The sequence below is a fragment of the Mustela putorius genome, unplaced genomic scaffold (genome assembly GCF_011764305.1).
Source record: "Mustela putorius furo isolate JIRA1106 unplaced genomic scaffold, ASM1176430v1.1 tig00003983_pilon_pilon_pilon, whole genome shotgun sequence".
In the NCBI taxonomy this organism is placed as follows: domain Eukaryota; kingdom Metazoa; phylum Chordata; class Mammalia; order Carnivora; family Mustelidae; genus Mustela; species Mustela putorius.
In genome coordinates, this window is record NW_025422123.1 from 20,191,312 (window position 1) to 20,212,973 (window position 21,662).

Sequence of the window (21,662 nt, forward strand, 5' to 3'; positions counted from 1 at the left end):
TCCTCCTATGTAAAGAAATATATTTTATTCTGTTTTCAGTCTATCATATTTGGAGGGAAATGTCATTTTTTCCTTTGCATTACACTTGTTTTGTAAATATTTATTTTTCATTAACTACAACCGGTATAAATTATTTCATTCATATAATTCAAAACCACAGTGGGCTTTCTTAACAAAGAGCAACCTCAGAAAATAAGAAAAGTATCAGATCCATTACTAATTTATCAAAAAACCCTTAGTTGGAATCACAGCCTATAGATAACAACTTCTTTTATAAACTCTCTACATTGCATGAATTACTTTTAAGTGCCAGAGAAATAACAGAGACAGGCCTATTGAAGGTTATATAGTAAACAGGTAAGATCCCATCTTAATGAGCTTGAGGGACAGAAAAATGTCATAACAATGGATGCATATTGCTTTCAAAATATCACAATATATTAAAAAATATGTCAAGCTTTATTAAGAATATTCCCCACTATATATATACACACACACACATAAATATATATTCATACAAATATATATATACACATATATACACATACATATATATACATACAAAAAATACATACACACACACACACACATGCACATACACACAGTTATTCAAGTAAAGGTCACTGTCTCCAATTTAGGCAACTCCCCTGTTGCTATGTTTGGCACTGTCTCTATGCTTGGGTGTTTTCAGAGGTACTGTGTGCTTATGTAGTCCTAGGTCTGAAGGTAAGAGGAAACTTCAATGCAGTTCACTTCAGTCCAGACCTTGATCCTGATCTGCTTTCCATAGTTTGTGACCAGAGATTTGACGAATTACAGAAAGAGTTGTGAACACTTTAAACAACAATTCTGCTTATTCTCATTTATTTCTTTTACGATTTTATTTATTATTTATTTATTGTATTTAAATATTTCTGAGGCATGCTTATATGAAATGGAATGAGGAAGGAACTAAAGGTAATTATCTGGGTTCCACTAAATGAAGAGGAAAAGATGTAATGAGAGACTCCTTATGCCTTGTATCCTTCAGATCATTATTTTAGACTTTACCAAACGTGAAGCCTTCGTATTTCAGCCAAACTTCCCCTTGATCTGATCTTTAATCTCCTCATTAGCACATATAAACAATGGCTGTCCCTGGTCCCTAAACCCTCTTATTTTGCCTCCTGGTTATGTTCATGACACGATGGAATCATCATTCCTTAGTACAAAGACTCAAACTTTCAAATCTATTTTTTGTATTTAGGCCTTTTGGGGATGATAAGTTACTAATTTATAAAATGTTTTTCAATGAGATAGATAGGGTAATGTCTATAGAGAGAGTAAAGAACGTGAAGCAAAAAAGATATGTTGCCTCATAATATATCGCTATGGGCTTAACATTCTTACTATTGGATTCATTCTTTTGCGTACATAGTGACTTATGTACAAATAACAGGAGCACTTGGGGTGCTTGGGTGGTTCAGCTGTTAAGTGTCTGCCTTCAGCTCGGGTCATGGTCCCAGCGTCCTGGGATCGAGCCCCACATCAGGCTGCTTGCTCTGTAGGAGGCCTGCTTCTCTCTCTCTTACTCCCCCTGCTTGTGTTCCCTCTCTTGCTGTGCCTGTCTCTCTGACAAATAAATACTTAAAATCTTAAAAAAAAATCTGTTCTTCTTCTACTCACTTAAGTTGCTGGGGGCAGGGGGGTTGGGAGAAGGGGGGTGGGGTTATGGACATTGGGGAGGGTATGTGCTTTGGTGAGTGCTGTGAAGTGTGTAAACCTGGCGATTCACAGACCTGTACCCCTGGGGATAAAAATATATGTTTATAAAAAATAAAAAATTTAAAAAAAAATAAAAAATTTTTAAAAATTAAAAAAAACTTAAAACAAAACAAAACAAAAAAATAAAACAAAACAGGAGCACTTGCTAGGTTAAGGGAAAGACAGTGTTTTATCATTTTATCATTTTATGTCTCAGCACTCAATGATTACCAGGGGCTCAGTTAATATTTTAAACTTTGTCTTTCTGCCTGGGAGAAGTAGCATAATTCATTTAACACATTATCACTAATTAGACTTCTTTGAGCCATGAGAAAAGGAAACTCAGGACAATGAGTCAACAGAGAACGGGTGGAAGAAAAACAACCTAATGATATTGAACTGACTGTTTTATTCAGGTGGGAGAGATGTGACTGCTGAAAGGGAGAAAAACAAGCTGAAAGTGGAAGTGTAGAGTACAGAAGGCAAAGACAAGTGGAACAACTGGGTTCTGTTCCAGTTCCCCAAGAGGGTGTCTGCTAGTGTGATGCCAGCCAAAAAGACATGTGTCAAGAATGGGGAAAAGCTGCACATGGCAAGGAAAAACAATGTAGACAATGACTAGAGCTTCATTGTACTTCTTAGGCCTCTAACAGCAAGTCTTTGGAAAAGGAACATGGTTTCTCCAAAGCTGGCTTGGGACAGTGGTGGCCCTGTAGAGCAATTCATTTTTCAGTGGATTTCAAATTCTCCTTTCTTGCCTTTGTCTTTAGCTCTTTGTTTTTCCATATACTCTAGCTCATTAATAGATTTTCTCTGAAGTAAGAAATTTTGCCTTTTCACTTTTTTTTTTTTTTTTTTTTTTTTTTTTTTGGTTTTCTTTGTTGGTGTCTAAGCTTTTCAAATGATGTTATGTTAGTTAACATGGATCCTCCTCCTTTCTTATACATTGCTTTTCTTTCTTTGATGATTAAAATGATGTTAAAGGCCTTAGAATAGATTGTAGGATTTTGTTTCACACAATAGCCATCCTTACACTCCTCTGTATTGTTGTTCCTCAGTTACTATTAATGTGGATAGACACGAATAACTAAAGTCTTTGTTGTTATTCAAATCCAATTTCAAGTTTAGTCTTAGGAACATCAAGTTGCTTCTCTACCTTTCTTCACTAACTAAGGAGCAGTGGTTCAGACCAAGTAACTTTCTCCCACCTCTCACTGCTCTGATCTCAGCTCACCCAACAGGCTTTTCTCCCTTTTTGGAAAATAATTGCTACAAAATTAATAACATATTTATACCTACAGCATTTAATAAACCCTGCTAACCTGTATTAGGCAAACAAAGTGAGGCTTCTCAAAGAGCTTGACATGATTGGCTTGGTTGAAAAAATCTGGTTATATTCATAACACCCAGAAGCCAATATTCTTTTTCTTTGGTGAAGGATCTGCAGTGGTTTTATAAATATTTATATCACCCTGAGGGAAACATTTAATTCTATCCTTCTCTGGGAAGAGTTTCTCACATAAATGATATGAAATCCATTGTAAAAGATAAAATAAAAATGGAATTGGGATGTTTAGAGTATCTTATTATAATGTTATAATTCCCAGTAAAGGAATTTTGGTTCAAAGATATTTGGGGTTTTCCTTAATTTAATCACAACTTTTCTTGAACATTTAATCTTTTTTTCCATCTAATAGTTTGGTATTATTTAGCACTACACACTGATAAATGTCAGTAACGTGGTTAAATTGCACAAATACTTAAAAAGATGTTTTTAATTATGTTATCTTAGTAGCCATACAGTCTATCATCAGTTTTTGGTGTAGTGTTCATGATTTATTGTTTGTGTATAACACCCAGTGCTCCATGCAATACGTGCCTCCTTACTACCCACTACCAGGCTCACCCGTCACTCCACCTCGCCTCCCCTCGAAAACCCTCAGTTTGTTTCCTGGAGTCCATAGTCTCTCATGGTTCAACTTCCCCTCTGATTACCCCCCTTCATTTCTCCCTTTCTTCTCCTAATGTCTTTCATGTTATTCCTTATGCTGCACAAATAAGTGAAACCCTGTGATAATTCTCTTTCTCTGCTTGACTTAGTTCACTCAGCATAATCTCCTCCAGTCCCATCCATGATGATACAAATGTTGGATATTCATCCTTTCTGATGGCGGAGTAATATTCCATTGTGTATATAGACCACATCCTCTTTATACACAGATGAATCAGTACTTTGTTTTTAATGTGTAATCCCTTCTTTCCTATAATTATTGAGATGAAAACTTAACTATGATAGATTTCAGTCAAAGTACTCACATTTGTTTCAGCATATGTCATAGAAGCTATTAACTTAACTTATGGGACTCATAGAAAATTCTTTCACTACTGCAATAATGAGAAATTAACTTAAGAGAAAAAAAAATGAAGACTTTAGAGGAAATAATTATTACTTATATTACATTATGAGGTTAAAAACAAAACCCTAGGTGGACTGGATGTGATGAACATTTTGAAAGGCAATTTCCTGCAGCACAGCATAACCATAAACCTTGGTGCATGTTAACCACTAACCTGGTCCCAGCAATTAGAGATGGGGAGCATTTAGCCAAGACACCCTGCTGCCAGAGAGCAACCATGAATGGCAGCAAGCAGCGACAGACCTTGTGAAGAAAGGCATGAGTCAAAAAGCAGAAAACAAACAATATTGGGCACAGTGTGAGAAGGAACACAGGTGCCTTGTCCTTATGTTTGGTGATTCATACTTCTATATACTTGGCAATACCAAAAGAACCACTAAACTCTCAGTTCCCAGTTATCATTCATAGCTCAGAAAGTAAAAAAAAAAAGTATTGACACATTTATAATACACCTTGAAAACATTTGCAGTTTCAAGAATAAGAATATTTTAGGAAGACCACTTTATCATATTTCAGGCAAGTCTATTATTTATAATTAAGCATTTGTATGTTGACCGCTTCCCATCACAGTTAAGGGTGGAGTTGATGTGGAGCTCAGCCTCCCACTTAAATGCAGAAAGCTTGATGAAACATAATTATTAAAAATATTTAGGTGACCCAATCTGAAGTAAAGAAGGAGAAACTTCTGAATGCCAGAAATGAAATGGGAGTTCCAAGTGGAGAAGGTAAAGCTTTGGTGGAACGCATGTACATCAGAACCTGTGTGCCAGGAGCCAGGAGCTCAGATTTTAACTTTCACTATTTAGTAAGTCTAAAACAATTAAATGTTAAACAATGAATCTTGGAAGGCACCTGGGTGGCTCAGTGGGTTAAAGCCTCTGCCTTCGGCTCAGGTCATGATCCCAGGATCCTGGGATCGAGCCCAGGATCGGGCTCTCTGCTCCGCAGTGAACCTGCTTTCTCCCCTCTCTCTGCCTGCCTCTCTGCCTACTTGTGATTTCTCTCTCTCTGTCAAATAAATAAAATATTAAAAAAAAAACAATGAATCTTGGAACACTGAAAAAATAAAATTAGATTTAAAAAAATAAAAATGTTAAAGTAGTTAAAAGGAGTTATAGATAAGAAAGATTTGAAAAAGAACCAAGTAGAACTTCCAGAAGATAAAAGTAAGTCTTTAAAACATAAAATTCAATTGTCATGTTGAATGTATTAATATAAAATTGAAGAAAAATTAGTTAACTGTAAAGTGTATATGTGGAAACCATGCAGAATGCAGCATAAAGGGATAAAAATATGAAAGGAAATTGAGGAAAATTAGATGGATTAAAAAACTAAATATATATTTAATAGAATCTTCTTAAGAAGAGATGAGACATAATGTGAGAAAGGCAATATTTGAAGAGTTATTCATGGAAGATTTTCCAGAACTGAAGAAAGATATGCATACTCAGAATGATGGACCATACCAAATCTCAAAAAAGAAGCATTAAAAGAAATCTACCCTCACATGGTGAAGTTACAGAATGTCATGGAAAAACGTTTTTTTTTTTTTTTTAAGACTTTATTTATTTCAGAGATAGAGTGAGTGCATGAGTTGGGGGAGGAGCAGAGGGAGAGGGACAAGGAGAATCCATGCTGAGTGCAAAGCCTAACACGGGGGGCTCAATCTCACAACCTTGAGATCATGACCCTGAGATCATGACCTGAGCTGAAATCAAGAGTCAGTTCCTTAACCAGCTGAGCTACCCAGGTGCCCCATGAAGGAAAGTATTAAACGCTAACCAAGTGTGAAGACAAACAATCCACCAAGGTAGGACATTTAGACTGACAACACTGACAGAAGCCAGAGCCAGTGGGACAGTGACTGAGAAATGCTGAGAGAAAATAACTCTGAACCTAGAATTCTATGTCCAGTTGAACTCTCATTCAAGAATGAGCACAAAAATAAAAATGTTGGCAGGCATAGTCCACGACAGTAGGGTGTGGCAGAACTACCGCAACATTTACTTCAGTAAGAAGGAAACTAAATCCAGATGGAGGGAGTGAAGATCAGGAGCCAAGAAGGAAGAAATGATATTAGCCTCCCCTTTGATTGAAACAGTTTTTTTTTAAAACTAAATTGTTTCTTTCCAAAATCATGAAAATTTTGTTATGCTTTCCTTCATATATAAAGATATTTTAAGAAAAAAAATCTGTTGTGTGAATTTGCTGTAAACAAATTTAAGCATCCACCAATGCTAGTATGTTTAGGTAAAATGTGCAGTATATACAGAGACTGAACTATTATGTCATCTTGAAGAATTTTTGATGTTTTATGATAGTACTTATATTAAGATGTTAAGGAAAAGTAACACATAAAACATCTTATTCCTTGTTAGGTGAGGGAAAATATTGTAAGGCAATGTACCAAGCATGTTCACATCATTTTTTGGTGACATAATGATGTTTTTCCTTTTACCTTATACTTTTCAAAATCCTATAGTGGACATGTATTCTTTAATAATAAAAGAACTTCAAAAAACTTAAAAATATAGATATTTGTTAAATTATGAATTTCACTAAATGAACACCATGTTTCAAATTTTGCAGGCAAACCTATCCTCGCCATCCTCTACAGTATCTGACAATCAGCTGGTATGTATCCTCTTATTCAGTCATGAACCTATTTTAGAAAATTCTGACCTCTCAAGACAGCTTTGAGAGAAAGTGAACTGAGAATATATGTACTACATATATTTGCTTACTTGTCTAACAAAAATTTACTTATTCTTTACTGAAGCAGCTTACGAACATACCTAAAACAGTACATAGACTCTATTTGTTAGGAACTTGACTCTTAGTAGTGGGACTGGAATAATATGGGTGGGGTCAGAAGCAAGATGCTTTTGCAATTTATAGAAGGAGAGTGCTCGATTCCTGATGGGACAGATGCTTTTTGAAAAGCATTCAAGGGCAGGTCGCATTTGATAGTGTAGGGCATATTCTGGATTTTAAAAAATGAGCAATGGGGTATTTCAGACAGGAAGGTTAGCATGTGAATGGCTTAGATCAGAATGGTTAGTAGAAACAGAATGTGAACCATAAATGCAAGTCACATATGTAATTTAAAATTTTCTAATAGCCACATTAAAAAGTAACAAAACAAAACAAAACCAAACCCCAAAACAAAAAAACAACAAGACAAACATAGGGAACGTTAATTTCAAAGATATATTTTATGTAATGATATGTAAATCCTCTTTCAAACATATAATTAGTATAAACTTGAGATATTCTACATTCCTTGTTTGGGGCCAAGTCTTTGAACTATGCTGTGTATTTTCTATTTATAGCACAGCTTGGTTCTGAATAACCATATTTCAAAAAAAGAAAAGTAACCACATTTCATCAGCCTGACAAGGGACTACTGACTACTGTGTTAGCACAGATGTAGACTTAGAATCTGTTATTTATGGATGAAATTTGATTACGTAGAATTATTTTTTCTTATAGTGTTTTGCATTTTCTATTCTTATAGTGGCTGTCAAATTGAAACCATGAAATAAGTTGCAAAGATATTACTAAAGATTTTCTTTGTATCTTTTAACTTTTATTATTTATAATTGTAAGTTCCTGAACAATAGTCACCTTCAGTATAATTAGAAAAATTTGTAGTAAAGCAGTTTGAGATGTTAAGAAGACAAAAATCACTGTTTAGTACTGATTTTTTCCCTTTTTAAGCAATTGTCTTGGGGTCCATAGCCAGCAAGTCATCTTGTCGTTATCATGCCAAAATATTTTCATTTGTAATACAAAAAAAAACATAAAAAAGCATAGTCTGACTCACAAAGTAGCCTGATTTAAGCAAACTACTTGAGTTTGTTGATGTTTATACATGTGGTATATATATGGGATGTGTTTGCATGTGCGTGTGTGTGCTAATTTTAGTGTTAGTTTAGAATAGTACCTGGCAGTGTGGTGTAGGTGAAAGAATGCTAGAATGGGGCCAGAAGAACCATTTTTTATTTCTGCTCTGACACTAGCCACGGGACTGGCAGTGAGGAAGCCACAAATCCGAAGGTTTGATCCTCAATTTCCTAAATGAGCAATGAGAACATTCTATTACATACTTCCGAAGCCCCTTTAGCACCTGTGAGTCCATGATTACCAACAGAGTGATGTGAAAAAGTTGCCATAGAAACAAGCACTGCATTAACAATAAAGTTGAATGGCTTCCCAGTTTAGATATGGAAATATTACTACAACAATTTTAATATTTAAAGTAATGATATACTTGTTTCTTGAGAGCAAAATATAAAACCAAGAACTGACTTGTATGTGTGTGTGTGTGTGTACACACACACACACACACACACATACAAGTCAGTTCTTGGCTTAATATTTTAAGAAACTATTTTAAAGAGGCAAATATATATATAATGATTTCATTAAAAGAGACATATTAAAATCAACTCATTGTAAATGTAATAATTAAGCCTTTTCTTGACTAATAAAATAATTCTGTGAATTCTAAGTTTGTGTTCTTTAGGGAGAAAAAATGCAAAGCATTGCTTTGACTGACTTTAATGATAATTTCTTTGCATTTGCTTTAGAATTTTTCTCTAAAGAGTTCAAGGAATATCTTAACCAAGTTTTAAATTAAGTTTTAATCCTCAAATTCCCTTGAGATATAGGTCAGTTTGTGAAAGGATTACTATCAAGCAAGTTTATCACACAAAAAAAGAACATCTGGATTGATATAATTATTCAGTTTAATCACTTTGACTTCTATTTCATGGCATTAACCCTGTTTTTCATTACGGGGGAATGGAATAGAATAGAAATAATTGTAAGTAAGGACAGCTGTATGACATTTGCTTCTTTAAGGATTTATGATGTTTTTGCTCTTAAGTAATATAAAAATGAATGAAATTATCTTTTCCTTTCTATGAATGAATTTCCAATATTTGTCATCTCAAACTCTCTTCAAGGTTAAGTTCTGAATAATTTGGGTGAGAATAACTATGAAAAATGAAACTAGGTATACATATGTGTATGTGTATGCACATGTTTATGACATACAGATAGATGCCATATAATAGGTAATTCTGATATAATACGTTGCTTTTTGTTGAATAGTGTGTTTGTGTGTGTGTGTGTGTGTAGCACATAAAAATTACTGGGAACATATGATAGATTATAGTTAAATTACATAAGTAAATACTCTGTTCTGTGTAAAATAAGCAGTTAGTTAAAATTATTTTAGTCCTGTTTTTGGGGAGAAATATAATAAATTGGTTGAAGTGAAAATCCAAGATAGATCACTGTAGTAGCACAAGCTTAAAATAGAAACCATTTTGCCTTTGACATTTGGCTTTTTAAGGGTATATAATATTTTCATACTTTCTTCTTTTCAACTTGGCTAAACCATTCGCTTGTTAACTTTGCAACTGTTCCAGTTCAACATTTGAAAGAACAAAAGAAATATGACCATGCACCTTATTCTTAAGAAATCTCCATCATTTACTCTGGAAACCAAACTATTTAGTATCGAGCTCAGGATAATAGAATAATCTGGGCCTCCATGTGATACCAGTTCACCAATCTGTGCTTCAGCTTCTCTTCTTCTGTTAGACACCACCACAGGATGTGAAAACTAGAAAGGAACTTAAGAGACGAGGGTATTGGAAATACTCATCCATAAAATGGGAGGTTGGTATAATTACTCAGTCAACCTGTAGGGGTATTGCAAGGCTCATGTATCATAGGATCTGAAGTTGCCAGTATAGCCTTGTGCATATGGGAGGTGTTATTATTGCACACATGATTTCTGAAATATTATCTCAGAGATAATTATCTCCATTTTAAATGACTTGAGTTTGTTGGTCTTTGTCTCAGAAATAATGATCTCTGAGGTAATATTTTTTCAGATAAAGAAATAGAGGTTCATAGTTTAAATAGATTGCCTAACACCACAGCAGTAGTGGTTACTTTTGTGTGACTTTCAAAAAAAAAAAATCTATATATAGACTTGAGATCATTAAAAAAGAATGAGAAAATGTTGATGAAGGAGTTAGGAAATTTGGCCTCTTCAGAAGTACGACTTTCTCTGGGTACCTCCCATGGGGGCCCGGTGCTAGCATTTTCCCATAGCCTATAAAGATGCACTTATGAAAGAGGAGGAGAATAGGTAGGGTGAATTTGGGTACAGAGATTTCTCCACTGTGAGTAGTACTATACTTAACATAACAAGGGGAGCAAAAGGAAAGGAAGGATCTAGGATCTAGGTGTGGTACCTTCACAGAGCTTTTCTAATTCCTGAACTGAATCATCCCACTGTTAACAGAGGCTGGTGGGGCCTCTTCTTTGGATGAGAAAATAGATGAGGTTCAACAAAATGGGTAAGCACTGGTCTTCCTTGGGGGTAGATGGGGGAACCTTGTTTAGAAGACATTCGCTTTTGCGTTTGGTATTTAATGCCATTACGAAATGTTCATTGTTGCGGGAGATGGAATACTGAATCTGGAGAGGAAAAACAATAGGTTAAAAAAACAAGCCACATGGCTACATACAGGTAAAAGCAAAATGCAGCTTACTGGAACACTATAAAGAAGAGTGGGTAAGCTTTCAGATACTTTGTTCCCAGTTCTGAATGCCAACTGATGTGTCCTGCTTTAGTGGGGCATGAGTCATCTTTCTAAGGGCCCTTGAGGTCACTGTTGTTCAGAAAATGCAGCCCTGAAAGCTTTTGTGTAGAATTGATGTCTTCTTCAGGTTTAAGGGTGGTTTGTCCTTGACCAGTTTTCTTTGACACAACATACTTAAGTTCTACAGCATTCATCATATATATCTCCTGAGGTTTGAATCACACTATTGTCTTTTAACCATAGAAATATTTCAATTCAACCAACCTGTGTTGTACATGTTCCACCAAATATTTTTTGAGCTATGGGATATGGTTTATAAGAATTGAAATACTACATATATATTTTTTAAGATTTTATTTATTTAATTGACAGAAAGATAGAGCACAAGTAGGCAGAGCAGCAGGCAGAGGGAGAGGGAGAGATAGGCTCTCCACTGAGCAGGGAGCCTGATGAGGGACTTGATCCCAGGACCCTGGGATCATGACCTGAGCTGAAGGCAATGGCTTAACTGACTGAACCACCCAGGGGGCTCCCATATATTTGTTTTTATACAGCTATCATAGTAACTGTAATTTTTTCTAAAGCATATCAGGTAGGTACTTTCCTGGATGGTGCAGATCATTTAGTATCAATATTCTATATTATAAATGCAAAAATAGGAAAAAGGCAAGTTTTTTTTCCCCTTTCATATTCATGTTGTTTTTCCTTTACAAAGTTCTGTCATGCATATTACAGCAGTCCCATAGCTAATGGGTGGTATAAAAATCTGTTTTTTTCCTCCTCAATCTTGGTAACTTTGCTCTGCACTAGAGTGTTTTGAAGTCTGAGATATTTATTGGAGGGGAAAAATACTTACATATTTGCTTCAAGTATATAATATTGTTTGTTGAGAAAGAAAGAAATCTAATAAAGGCTTATAAATTGAAGGAGTAAGTAAGCTAAATAATTTAGAGCATACTGCTTTTGTCAACTTTAGTCTTGACTAGTAGAATGTTTTTGAGTTTCTATGAGCTTGTTGCTACAGCAATTCTAAAATATATATGTATATACATAAAACACGGGGGACTAAAGACCAAACTGAAGCAAATGGGTAAAAGAAACATGGGGTATTTTCATAAGCTCTTGGATCACAAGATTAGTAGAACTCCTAGCCGCTCACCAAGGTTTCTATATCCAGTGTTTTATTACTTTCTTGCTTTTCTATTTTACATTTTATTTCGTTAAAAAGATAAAAATAAATCCATGAATACTGACACCTTGTTCTTTATTTCTTTTCTTCCCTCATCCCAACCACTGTGGAGCTTATGACTGTCATTAAAGGCAATTAAAAACAGTCCACTAGTTGCAGTTACTAATTTGAGAATGGGGTTGCTCTCAGCAGCTATTATTTTAAGATATTGATAATGGATTCTCTAGGTCAGTGCTGGCAGTTAATTTTCAACTTTGGTCTCCAGCCAGAGGCAGTACCAACTTGTCTTAGAATTATGATTGTAAGTTCCAAAGGACAGAAACAATATTTATTTTTATGGTGCCCCTGAGTAGTACTGTTGAAGCATAAGTGTATACTCATTGAGTTAAACACAAATTAATAGCAGCCTCAGACCAGTGCCCTGTGTGGGCCATTGAAACCTGCCACCAGCCTCTAGGGACTCCATATGTTCTTGGACATTTTCTCCCTCAAGATTAGCAGTAGGTATAAATGTGATATCTTTAGTCCCACCCCACTCTTAAATTCTACAAAAGAAGATGATATCATTGTCTTTTGGTATTAAAAATTGTATTGCTTATCACCATAAGCAAAGAAGGGGAGCAGCAACAACTTTTTTTTTTTTTTTTTTTTTTTTAATGGAGAAGTTTAAAATCTTGTAAGTCCCTAAAGAACTGATCCCTGGCTTTGAATTCTTATATCCATCAGAGATGGGAATTTCAGCCTCTACTCTTAAGAGTAGAGTGACCAGTTTTCTGGTCACTAACCCACTTTCCGTCTTCTGGTCCTCTCTTGGGGAAAGATAGTATGGATCTTCTATCCTGAAGAGTTCTCTCTTCTTGGGTTATACCCAAATAAAAATATTAATCCAGAAAAAGTAATGGGGGACACCAAGCTGTCAAGCAACACTTCTTCAGGTCTCCATATTGGATAATAGCCAGCATCCTGGGCTGCTTCTGCCTGTCAATTAATTTATTCATTCTTCAGTTATTTTTTTAGCACCTTCTAGGATCCAGATACAGTTCTGTGTGTTGGAAATACAACAGTGAACAAAGTCATCATCTCCGGCCTCACAAAGCTTATATTCTAGTGGAGAAAACAACAACAACAACAACAACAACAACAATAAACACATAAACAAATGTCAGATTGTGATAAGTTCTATGGAAAAAAAAAAAAATAAGGGAGGTAAGGGGATATCAGCATTCCAGGGAGAAATGACTTCTGGAAAAAGTAAAGAGCCCAAGTGCAAACTCTCAGGGCACAGGGCATCATGGTGTCTGTGCTAGGATGGAGAGCATGAGAGGGTGAGAGGGATAGTAGCAGCAGTTAAGATGGAGAGGGGAGAGCCTCGTTGGGCATCAGAAAGATTAGGCATTACCTCACAGGCATGACAAAGGTTTTGGCTTTCACTCTAAGTGAGAAAGTGAAGCATTAGAGAGCTCTGAGAGGATTCAAGTGACATGACTTGACTCCTAGTGTAGGTTACTCTGTGGTATACTAAACTGAATGGCCAGCTGTCTGAGAACAAGGGTTATAGACACTATAGTTCCTGACATAGACGAGGTCCGACTGGCAAAATGGCTCCAGAGAGTGTCTGATAGACGTGTTTCCGAGACCCAAAACAATGGTTATTTTGTCTTTGGGGCACTTCAAAGATTGCTTACATCCTGTGTAGGTCCGTTCTCAGTAGGTTCATCATGATGAATTGAAATTTGGCATTTAGAGAAACTTTTTGTCATTCTTTCTGTGCTTTTTTTGTGTTAACTGTGGGAGTCATTGCCTGTTTTTATTTCCCCATTTAGGCTGGTAAGAAAATTAGGGAGTTGCTTTTCCTGGCCTCATAAGAATAACATTTGTGTGTATTAGTCATGGGTCTAGCTGGATCTATGGATTCCATAGCAGATAAAAATGAAAGAAGAGCCAGTTGGGGCTAGTTTTGTTGCTGCAATGACAGTCTTAACAGGAGCTCTCTTTAACAGACTCTTCTAACTTGATTCATCTAATTTCCTTTATTTTTGTTTGTACACAAACCTAGCCAATGAGTTTTACCAGAATGAGAGAACAAAGGTCTACTTCAAGTTTGAAAATATCAGTGGGTGTGCGCAAGGATACAATGTAGATTAGAAACCAATAATAGACAATCTCTTCTAAAGCCTCTCTTTTAGTCTGGAGGCAGAATCTCAGGGTTGAACAGATGTCTCTAAAATGGCAGACCAAGGAAGATCTATCTTTAGGCAGGCGGCACAGTGTTTAAATGGAAAGAGTTCTAGTGGAGTGCTCATGAATCACCTAGGGATTTTGTGAAAACTCAGATTATGATTCAGTAGGTCTGGGGTAGGGCCTGAGATCTGGCACTTCTAACAGGTTCTCAAGTGACACTGATGGTACTGGTTTACATAGCCCATTCTGAGTGGCAAGGTGCTAAAAGACATCTTATTTGGATATCCATTAGTTTACTCTGTGTTGCAATTTAGTCTTCAACAAGTGTAGATTACATAACTGTTTGACATTAGTAACGGGAATTAGGAAGAGCAGAGAGCAAGTTAACTAATATTCCAGGGAAGCCTTGCTTGCATGTACCAGCAACAGCACCAGTTGCTTTACTTAGGCTATTTTATAGATGTTCTATAAAATAGAACCCTTGTTTGGGGGATGGATTTGAATATGCAGAAACAAGACTTATGTAAAAACTCTTTGTGGTATGATACCTGAGAGGAAAGGAATATAAATAATAAAATGTGCCATTATTCATTATTAAAGGACCTAATCATGGACAATTATAATCCTTTAACAGAACGTCCAGGCCGGTTGAACAGCTCTTTCAAGGTCATACAGTCTTTTAACACTAGTGCAAAAATTAAAATCTGTATCCTGTTTGCTCTCCTCCCAGCAACATCATGCTGTTTTTTGTGAGTGTATTTTTAACCAAGTCTGGAGAGAGACATCAGTACAAATTTTGATGTCTTGGCCATGCAAACCACAGAGCCCTTTATGATGTAGGATATGGTGTAGGGTGCATATGTGTAAGTATAGAGGTGAAGGGAAGATTTATGGATGTGTATATCGAATAGGAAAACTTCATATCCTACAGTGTTTTAGGAGTGCTCTTTTGCAGGAACATTTATGCCATGCTAAAGTAAAGAAAAACTGTATTGAGTAAGACTAATGAAAAAAAAGGTAAATTGATACTGAATGAAATAACATTGGCCAACATCAAGGATGTGGCAATGGACATTAGAAATAAAACAGAACACAGAGGACACTGAGAATTGGAGAGGAGAAGTGAGTTGGGGGAAATCGGAAAGGGAGATGAGCCATGAGAGACTGTGGGCTCTTAGAAATAACTGAGGGTTTTGGAAGGGAGGTGGTAGAGGTTGGGTGAGCCTGGTGGTAGGTATTAAGGAGGGCACATATTGCATAAAGCACTGGGTGTGGTGCATTAAAAAAAAATGAATCTTGGAAAACTGAAAAAAAATTACGAAAAAGGAAAGAAAGAAAGCAGAAGCAGTGAATTTAAAAAGAATCACAAATATAAAAATACTAGGGCTTTGCAATTGATTGGACAGAGGAAATTATAGAGGTGGGTATTTAAAAATTATTTTAAATTTCTGTCTTTTGTTTGTCTGTGTCTGCAGTAGGCATAGGAGTAGTTAAAATCATGGGCTCCATTAATGGATCTGCACTGGATTTCAACGTTGACTTCTTCCTATATTAACTGTTTGGCTTTGGCATGTGACTTATTCTCTCTAAGCCTCTCACAGGGTTGTTTATAGGGAATTGATGAGATAATCTACCTACAATAGAGACTATAGAGCTTGATCGCATATAGATAAGATATAGAATCTGGATCTACAGGAGAATGATGGTGTTATCTGCAATGAATCTTCAAGGATTTTGAGGTTGATTTCAAAGCATGTGGAATGGAGCATGTGTGAGGTTCAGAATGGGACCACTAGTGTTTAACTTCCAACTTGACCATCCTGACTACTGAGAAATAGTTAGGTGTGGAGGTTATGGTTCAAGTTCATAGGATGCGAAATAGGAACATGTCAAAGACAAACTATGCCTAGTCTTCTTGTGTGTAATTTGGCTTCCATGTCTGTAAAATACTACTGAGTAACAACAAGTGAAGGTGTGGGAGAAAAAAATAGGACTGGAGGAAGAGGAGATAAATACAGTGTAAGAATCAGGGCAACTATACCAAGGCCAACCGGGCAAACTAGAATGAGGGAGACTCAGAGACTTCAGGTAGACCAAGCCTAGGAACAAAATCAAAGAAAAGAGCATGTGGAACATCCAGTAGAGTAGAGGAAATTGGGAAAGAATTATTGTCAAATTAATAGACAACCACCAAATTTGGGAAATTCATAGGAACTAAGGAGCATAAAGGCTAGAACAAAAACAATTATGAAACATTAGTAACTGATTCTGATACTGAATATCCAGAAGAGTCTCTTTGCTGGGTCTCTCACCCAGGAGAGAAGATCTGAGTGAAAGTCTCCAGGTGAGGATAACCCAAATCATCAGTCTGCTGGCAATACAATCAGTCAGGTAGCCATGTTGCTCTGGCAGAGGGATTCTCAGCATATCAAGTGCTCTGAGTTAGACTTCTCCTCTCTGCTTTCATCTTTTTGCATACTGCCACCAAACTTAGCTCCGAAAGCTCCATGTTGGTTTTAAAACCTGGTAGGCCCAGGGTACTAGAGCTGTATTGATTTCCTACCACACAAAGGAGTTGGAAAGAACGAGAAGGTAGGGGAGTAGGGGATGAAAAGGGAAATGAAACAGGAAGTTGAGTGGAAGAGAGACAGGAAATCTGGACAACTTAAGATCATGACCCAAATATCAGGCATCTCCCTTAGTATAGATGGTTATAGAAATCAGTAGCTGCCTACACTTTGTTCTTGTGTTGAGTTTACTGGAGGGTACTGCTCTCATATGTATACTCAACTCTGCGACTTAATACATAATTGGATGTTACTTGCACATTTTTTTCCTCTTGAGAGAAATAAGAGTTTCTTAAGTAGGAGATATTTCTTAGCCTGGGGACAATAAAGACTTCTCTCACTCTTTCCTTCCCCAGTTGGCATAAATATGAAAGACAACTGGGAAAATAGCGATTGAAGAAAGTATTGCAGAGTAGCATTTATTCAAGCCTCAAAATATATCAGGTGGTTTATAGAGCAGAGAGATAGATGTAGTCCCTTAAGGCTTAAGTTGTGAGTATCAGCATTTACTGAGGAGAACTAATTTACTATTTTCTGAAAGGAAATGGGGTTGAGAAGAATGATTGCAGCAAAATGCTTAACCAGGACAAGTGTCACAACTTTTTATTGAATTCTAGTTTGGGGTATTTTTGTAAACTTATCAATCATTTTGTGACATTTTACAGTGTAATGAGATTTTGGTGTTTGTGAAACATCACTGTGAAATTGCCCCCAAGTAGATTTCTCTCTCTCTCTTTCTCATCAAACTGACATTGGGTACAAGCTTATGAGTCTTGAATGACTAGTCCGTTAGGTAAAACTCTTTTGGTTGCAAGTTAAAGAAGTTGTAAGTTTTAAAAATAAGGAGATCTTGTGTGAAAGAAAAGGAAATTCTTAGGGAGCCTCAGGAAACGAAAAATCAGCGGGGCCCCAGGAATGTTTTAGAATTCCATTCTGGAAAGCCCCTGAGTGTCTCTCCTCCTTAGGCTCCCCATGCACTTTGCTCTCTTTCTTGATCTCTTCTGATCTGCTTTGTATGGCAAATTGAGGCTTTCCCATAGCTCGCAAATTGACATATTATAATTTCAATCTTCCCAAGTAATTGCAGAGTGGTCTGAATTCCTATTCCACATTCTTGGAAGAGAAAGTCTTACTCTAACCACCCCTCTTAGGTCAGAAGGCCATCGCTGGTTTCATCAGACTTAGTATGAACCTGGTTTCTGGGGGCCAGCTCTGTGGATGTTGGGACATGCGAGTTGGTTTCCAGAAAAATAAAACCTTAAAGGCATGGTGGCTTGTGCCAAATTCATCTCTCCTACCATGCCCAGAATAAGAAAGCTGCCTGCCATTAAGGCCACTCTCCATAAATATCTGTTAAATGAAGTATTTGTTGACTGAATGACCAGTGAGGATATAGGAACACATTTGGCTAGATAAATGAGGAAGGTTTTTGCATTTTGAACATTGGGATAGTAGATATCTATTAGTTAATTGCTGTAACAGTTAATTTTAAAGTCATCTTAGTGAAAATCATTTGATTTCTAGGCTGCTTTTATGTATTGGTAAAATCATTTTAAAATTTAAAAAAATTAAAAATTTTTGTGAGAACATTTGAATGACTTAACAGTGCACATATTCATTCATTTTAATGCCATTTATTTCTTTATTTTTCAAAATTTTATTTAACATTCATGAAGACTAAGCCTGGAGTAATTCGCCCAGTACCTGTAAAATCCAAAATATTACTGAGAAAAGAGGAGGAAGTCTATGAACCCAACCCTTTCAGTAAATACCTGGAAGATAACAGTGACTTCTTTTCTGATCAGGTGAGCATACAGAAGAAAAAATTTTGATACTTTGATAAATAACTGTACAAAATAGGAAGATGCTTCTATGAATATGGTATGTACAAGAAAATGTTTATTTGATTAGAGTGTCCTTAGTAATAAGAAAAGGTCCATTATTTTCATAATAAAAAGAAATTAATATATTCCCAGGATGATATTTTGTTTGAAGTGTTTCAAGTTAAAAAAATTTTTTTTTCTACCTTGTGCTGCTAATGTTTTGGGAACAAAGACACCACTCTCCATAAAGAAAGACATCATGAAGTCATTGGTTGGATGGGTCATATAGGTGTCACATTATTATTTGTAAATTCCTGTTTCATTTTGAAGAGATGAACTATTTGGGTTTGGTATATTAGTACATTTAGCGAAATATCTATTGTATGGATGCATAGTAACATACTAGAGATGATACAAACCCCTAGATTGAGCAGTAATAGTAGATTGGGGCTTAAGATATTTTAAGGCTTTTTTTGTCATTTGGATTACATGTAAAAAGGAGTACCCTATATGTTGGAGGGAGAATAATGGGAGGTTGTTGGTGTTGCTTTATAAGCTATTTGGGAAACATATGAAAATACACATTTATGCAATATAAAAGTCCATAAATTATTTCAGAGTGAAACTTTGCATCTTTTTTGTCCTATTAAGATGCAGCAAATAGGCATAGGTTGTATATTTTATATCTCAAATACTATGACATGGATAAACAATGTGAGCAATCCAGAAACCTTTCTGAATGCAGCCAAGGCAAGTAAAATCACCACCCTTGGTGATCTATAATAAAATATACTTATGAAGGAATACAAGGGGATATACTCCATGTAAGTTTTACTTTGAAAATAACTAAGACTATTCTTGAAACAATAAATTATACTTGCATTTGTGAATCATAAGGACTATCTTATCTGGCACTTATTTGCTCTATAACATCTCTCTTCATTTTCCTCATGTATAAAATGAGGCATTCAGATTGGGTACTTTTTAAGGATCCTTCCAGTTCAAAAATCTGTGTTCCTTAAAAATCTAAGATTAACCCTCATTAGGTCAGAAGTCACTGTGTAGCCTTGAAGATGTTCATCATAAATACTTTCTCAGGATTTGTTATAGTTTTTTCTATAAAATGGAAACAATATGATTTTGATAAGGTAAACATTTTTAGAAGACACTAATAGCATTGAATATGATAATTAGAGGCAATTACTTTCATTTTATAGAATAAAATGTTATCCTCACTTTAAATTAAATAGAGAAATCTCACTGATTTATAGGATTGTCTTTACTAATTCCACACATAACAGAAATGAAAATTCCTCTTAAAGCATATTTTAATCATCAACAAAAAACACTTATTAAATATCTACTGCTTGTGTGATACAAATACTTTAGAGGCTTACTATGACATTTTAGACCTCATGGGATCATTATAAAAATAATGCAGTCAAATGACAAAAACGTTAACAGCTAAGATAAACTTCACATACTATCTATGCAATTTACGTTCTTCAAAATACAACCTAAAGCTGTAAAATAATGATTTTGTTCTTTTATATTAGTATAATTTCAAATGTATGTATTTTGTTTTAAATAAGATTCATGTGTAGAATAGCAAGGTACAGATTTATCACCATTAACTCTCCATGAAAATGATAAATTCCATTTTCAAGTTTAGGAAATTCTTGTCATTAAAAGGAGTTGCCATTTCTTTGCCCTGCTTTTTTTTGACAAGACTGCAAGTTTAAAGCTCTGTTTATGTTCAGCATAAACCTATGAATTTCCAGATAATTTGTGGAAAATTGGAACTCTTTTGCAAATATGGAGGTGCCACAAACACAACTGTACTCGTATTGTTTTTTTCAACCAATTTTTTCTTGCTTTTATCTCACCTTTTATGTGCAACATGGGTAGTAAAAGGAGTCTCCAGACTGTCAGATTGAACAAGGTAGAGCGTACTATTTAAAAGTGAATTCCAGACATTCCCTGGTCATCCTCATTAACCTTGCATGAGAGGGATAATTTAATAGAAACTTGGGGTCCCTGCACATGGGCCAACTACATATACTATGAACTAGTCTCTCTATGTGGAGTTCTAACTACCATCTCCGTGTCCAGAATCTGCCAGGGAGAAAGACATCAGACAGTGCAGATGCTTAGCTCTACTTAAAATATAAATTGAGTAATAACAGTTTATAATCTCAGTGTTGCTACTTCATCAAAACTTGAATAGAAGAGCATGTACTCAAATTCGCTAGTCACTCTTGTAGTCTCCTTTGCTGCTGCCACAGAATAAATTGAATGGTTCCAAACTCAGTTGATCTCACCCACCCATGTAATGGAAAATTCTTTAGCCAGACACTTGGGCCAAATTGAAGCAGCTCACATTCACTAATCTGCCTTGTACTGGGGACAGTTCCACATGACAGGAGATGCTGGATGGGATTGTTAAGTCAATAAATTTCCCCTAACAGCTTCGCTGCCATAAAATATGATTTCAAAACTCTCTGTTACAAAATGTCAGACACTAGAGATGATGAGACCAGACGGAAATGTATTTACTGTAGCTTAAGATACAAGCAGGCAGCCTTTTAAACTGATAATGAACTGAACACTTGCCTGGAGACCGTCTCTGGGTACTAAAAGCAAAGTTTGAATCTAAACGCATAATCAGGTAAATGAGACTTATTAATCAACAGCTTTTACATCAAAATGGCATAGGCCAAGAAGCATCCGTCTATATTCGATGGATTTTGTGACAAAGACTCTTTGGAATGAAGCTTATGCTTTTTTGAAATTACCTTTAAATCCATTATTGTATCAATTTGTGGTCCTGTTGACTTATTGCAAAATATCCTCACACTTGCATTTGGATTTGAAAGTATGGTGATATACATTGAAGCATACCCTATAGACAGCCAAGGTCAGAGCTGAAAAGTAATTAACAGAATTGATTGGACAAACAGGCATCCAGAAGACATTGAGGCTTAGAAAATCAATTCACTAATGAGAATGAAGATACTTAAAGAGCCCACTGATTTTTAGTTTGTCTGACTACTTGTGAGTTGGCAAAATACATTGATTGTTTTCTGGTCAGTTAGTATGTCTAATTGGATAAAGGT

The 21,662-nt window shown here is 35.8% G+C and overlaps 1 protein-coding gene across 3 annotated transcripts in view; it reads left to right on the top strand.

Annotated features, from left to right (window-relative positions):
• Positions 1 to 21,662, top strand: part of LOC101687967 (muscular LMNA interacting protein) — a 251,035-nt gene that overhangs the window by 180,983 nt on the left and 48,390 nt on the right. For all 3 annotated transcript variants that reach the window (XM_004771848.3, XM_004771849.3, XM_004771850.3), the window contains 2 exons: positions 6,750 to 6,794; positions 18,400 to 18,528. In XM_004771848.3, the coding sequence (XP_004771905.1) occupies positions 6,750 to 6,794; positions 18,400 to 18,528 (174 nt within the window). The remainder of the gene's footprint in view (positions 1 to 6,749; positions 6,795 to 18,399; positions 18,529 to 21,662) is intronic.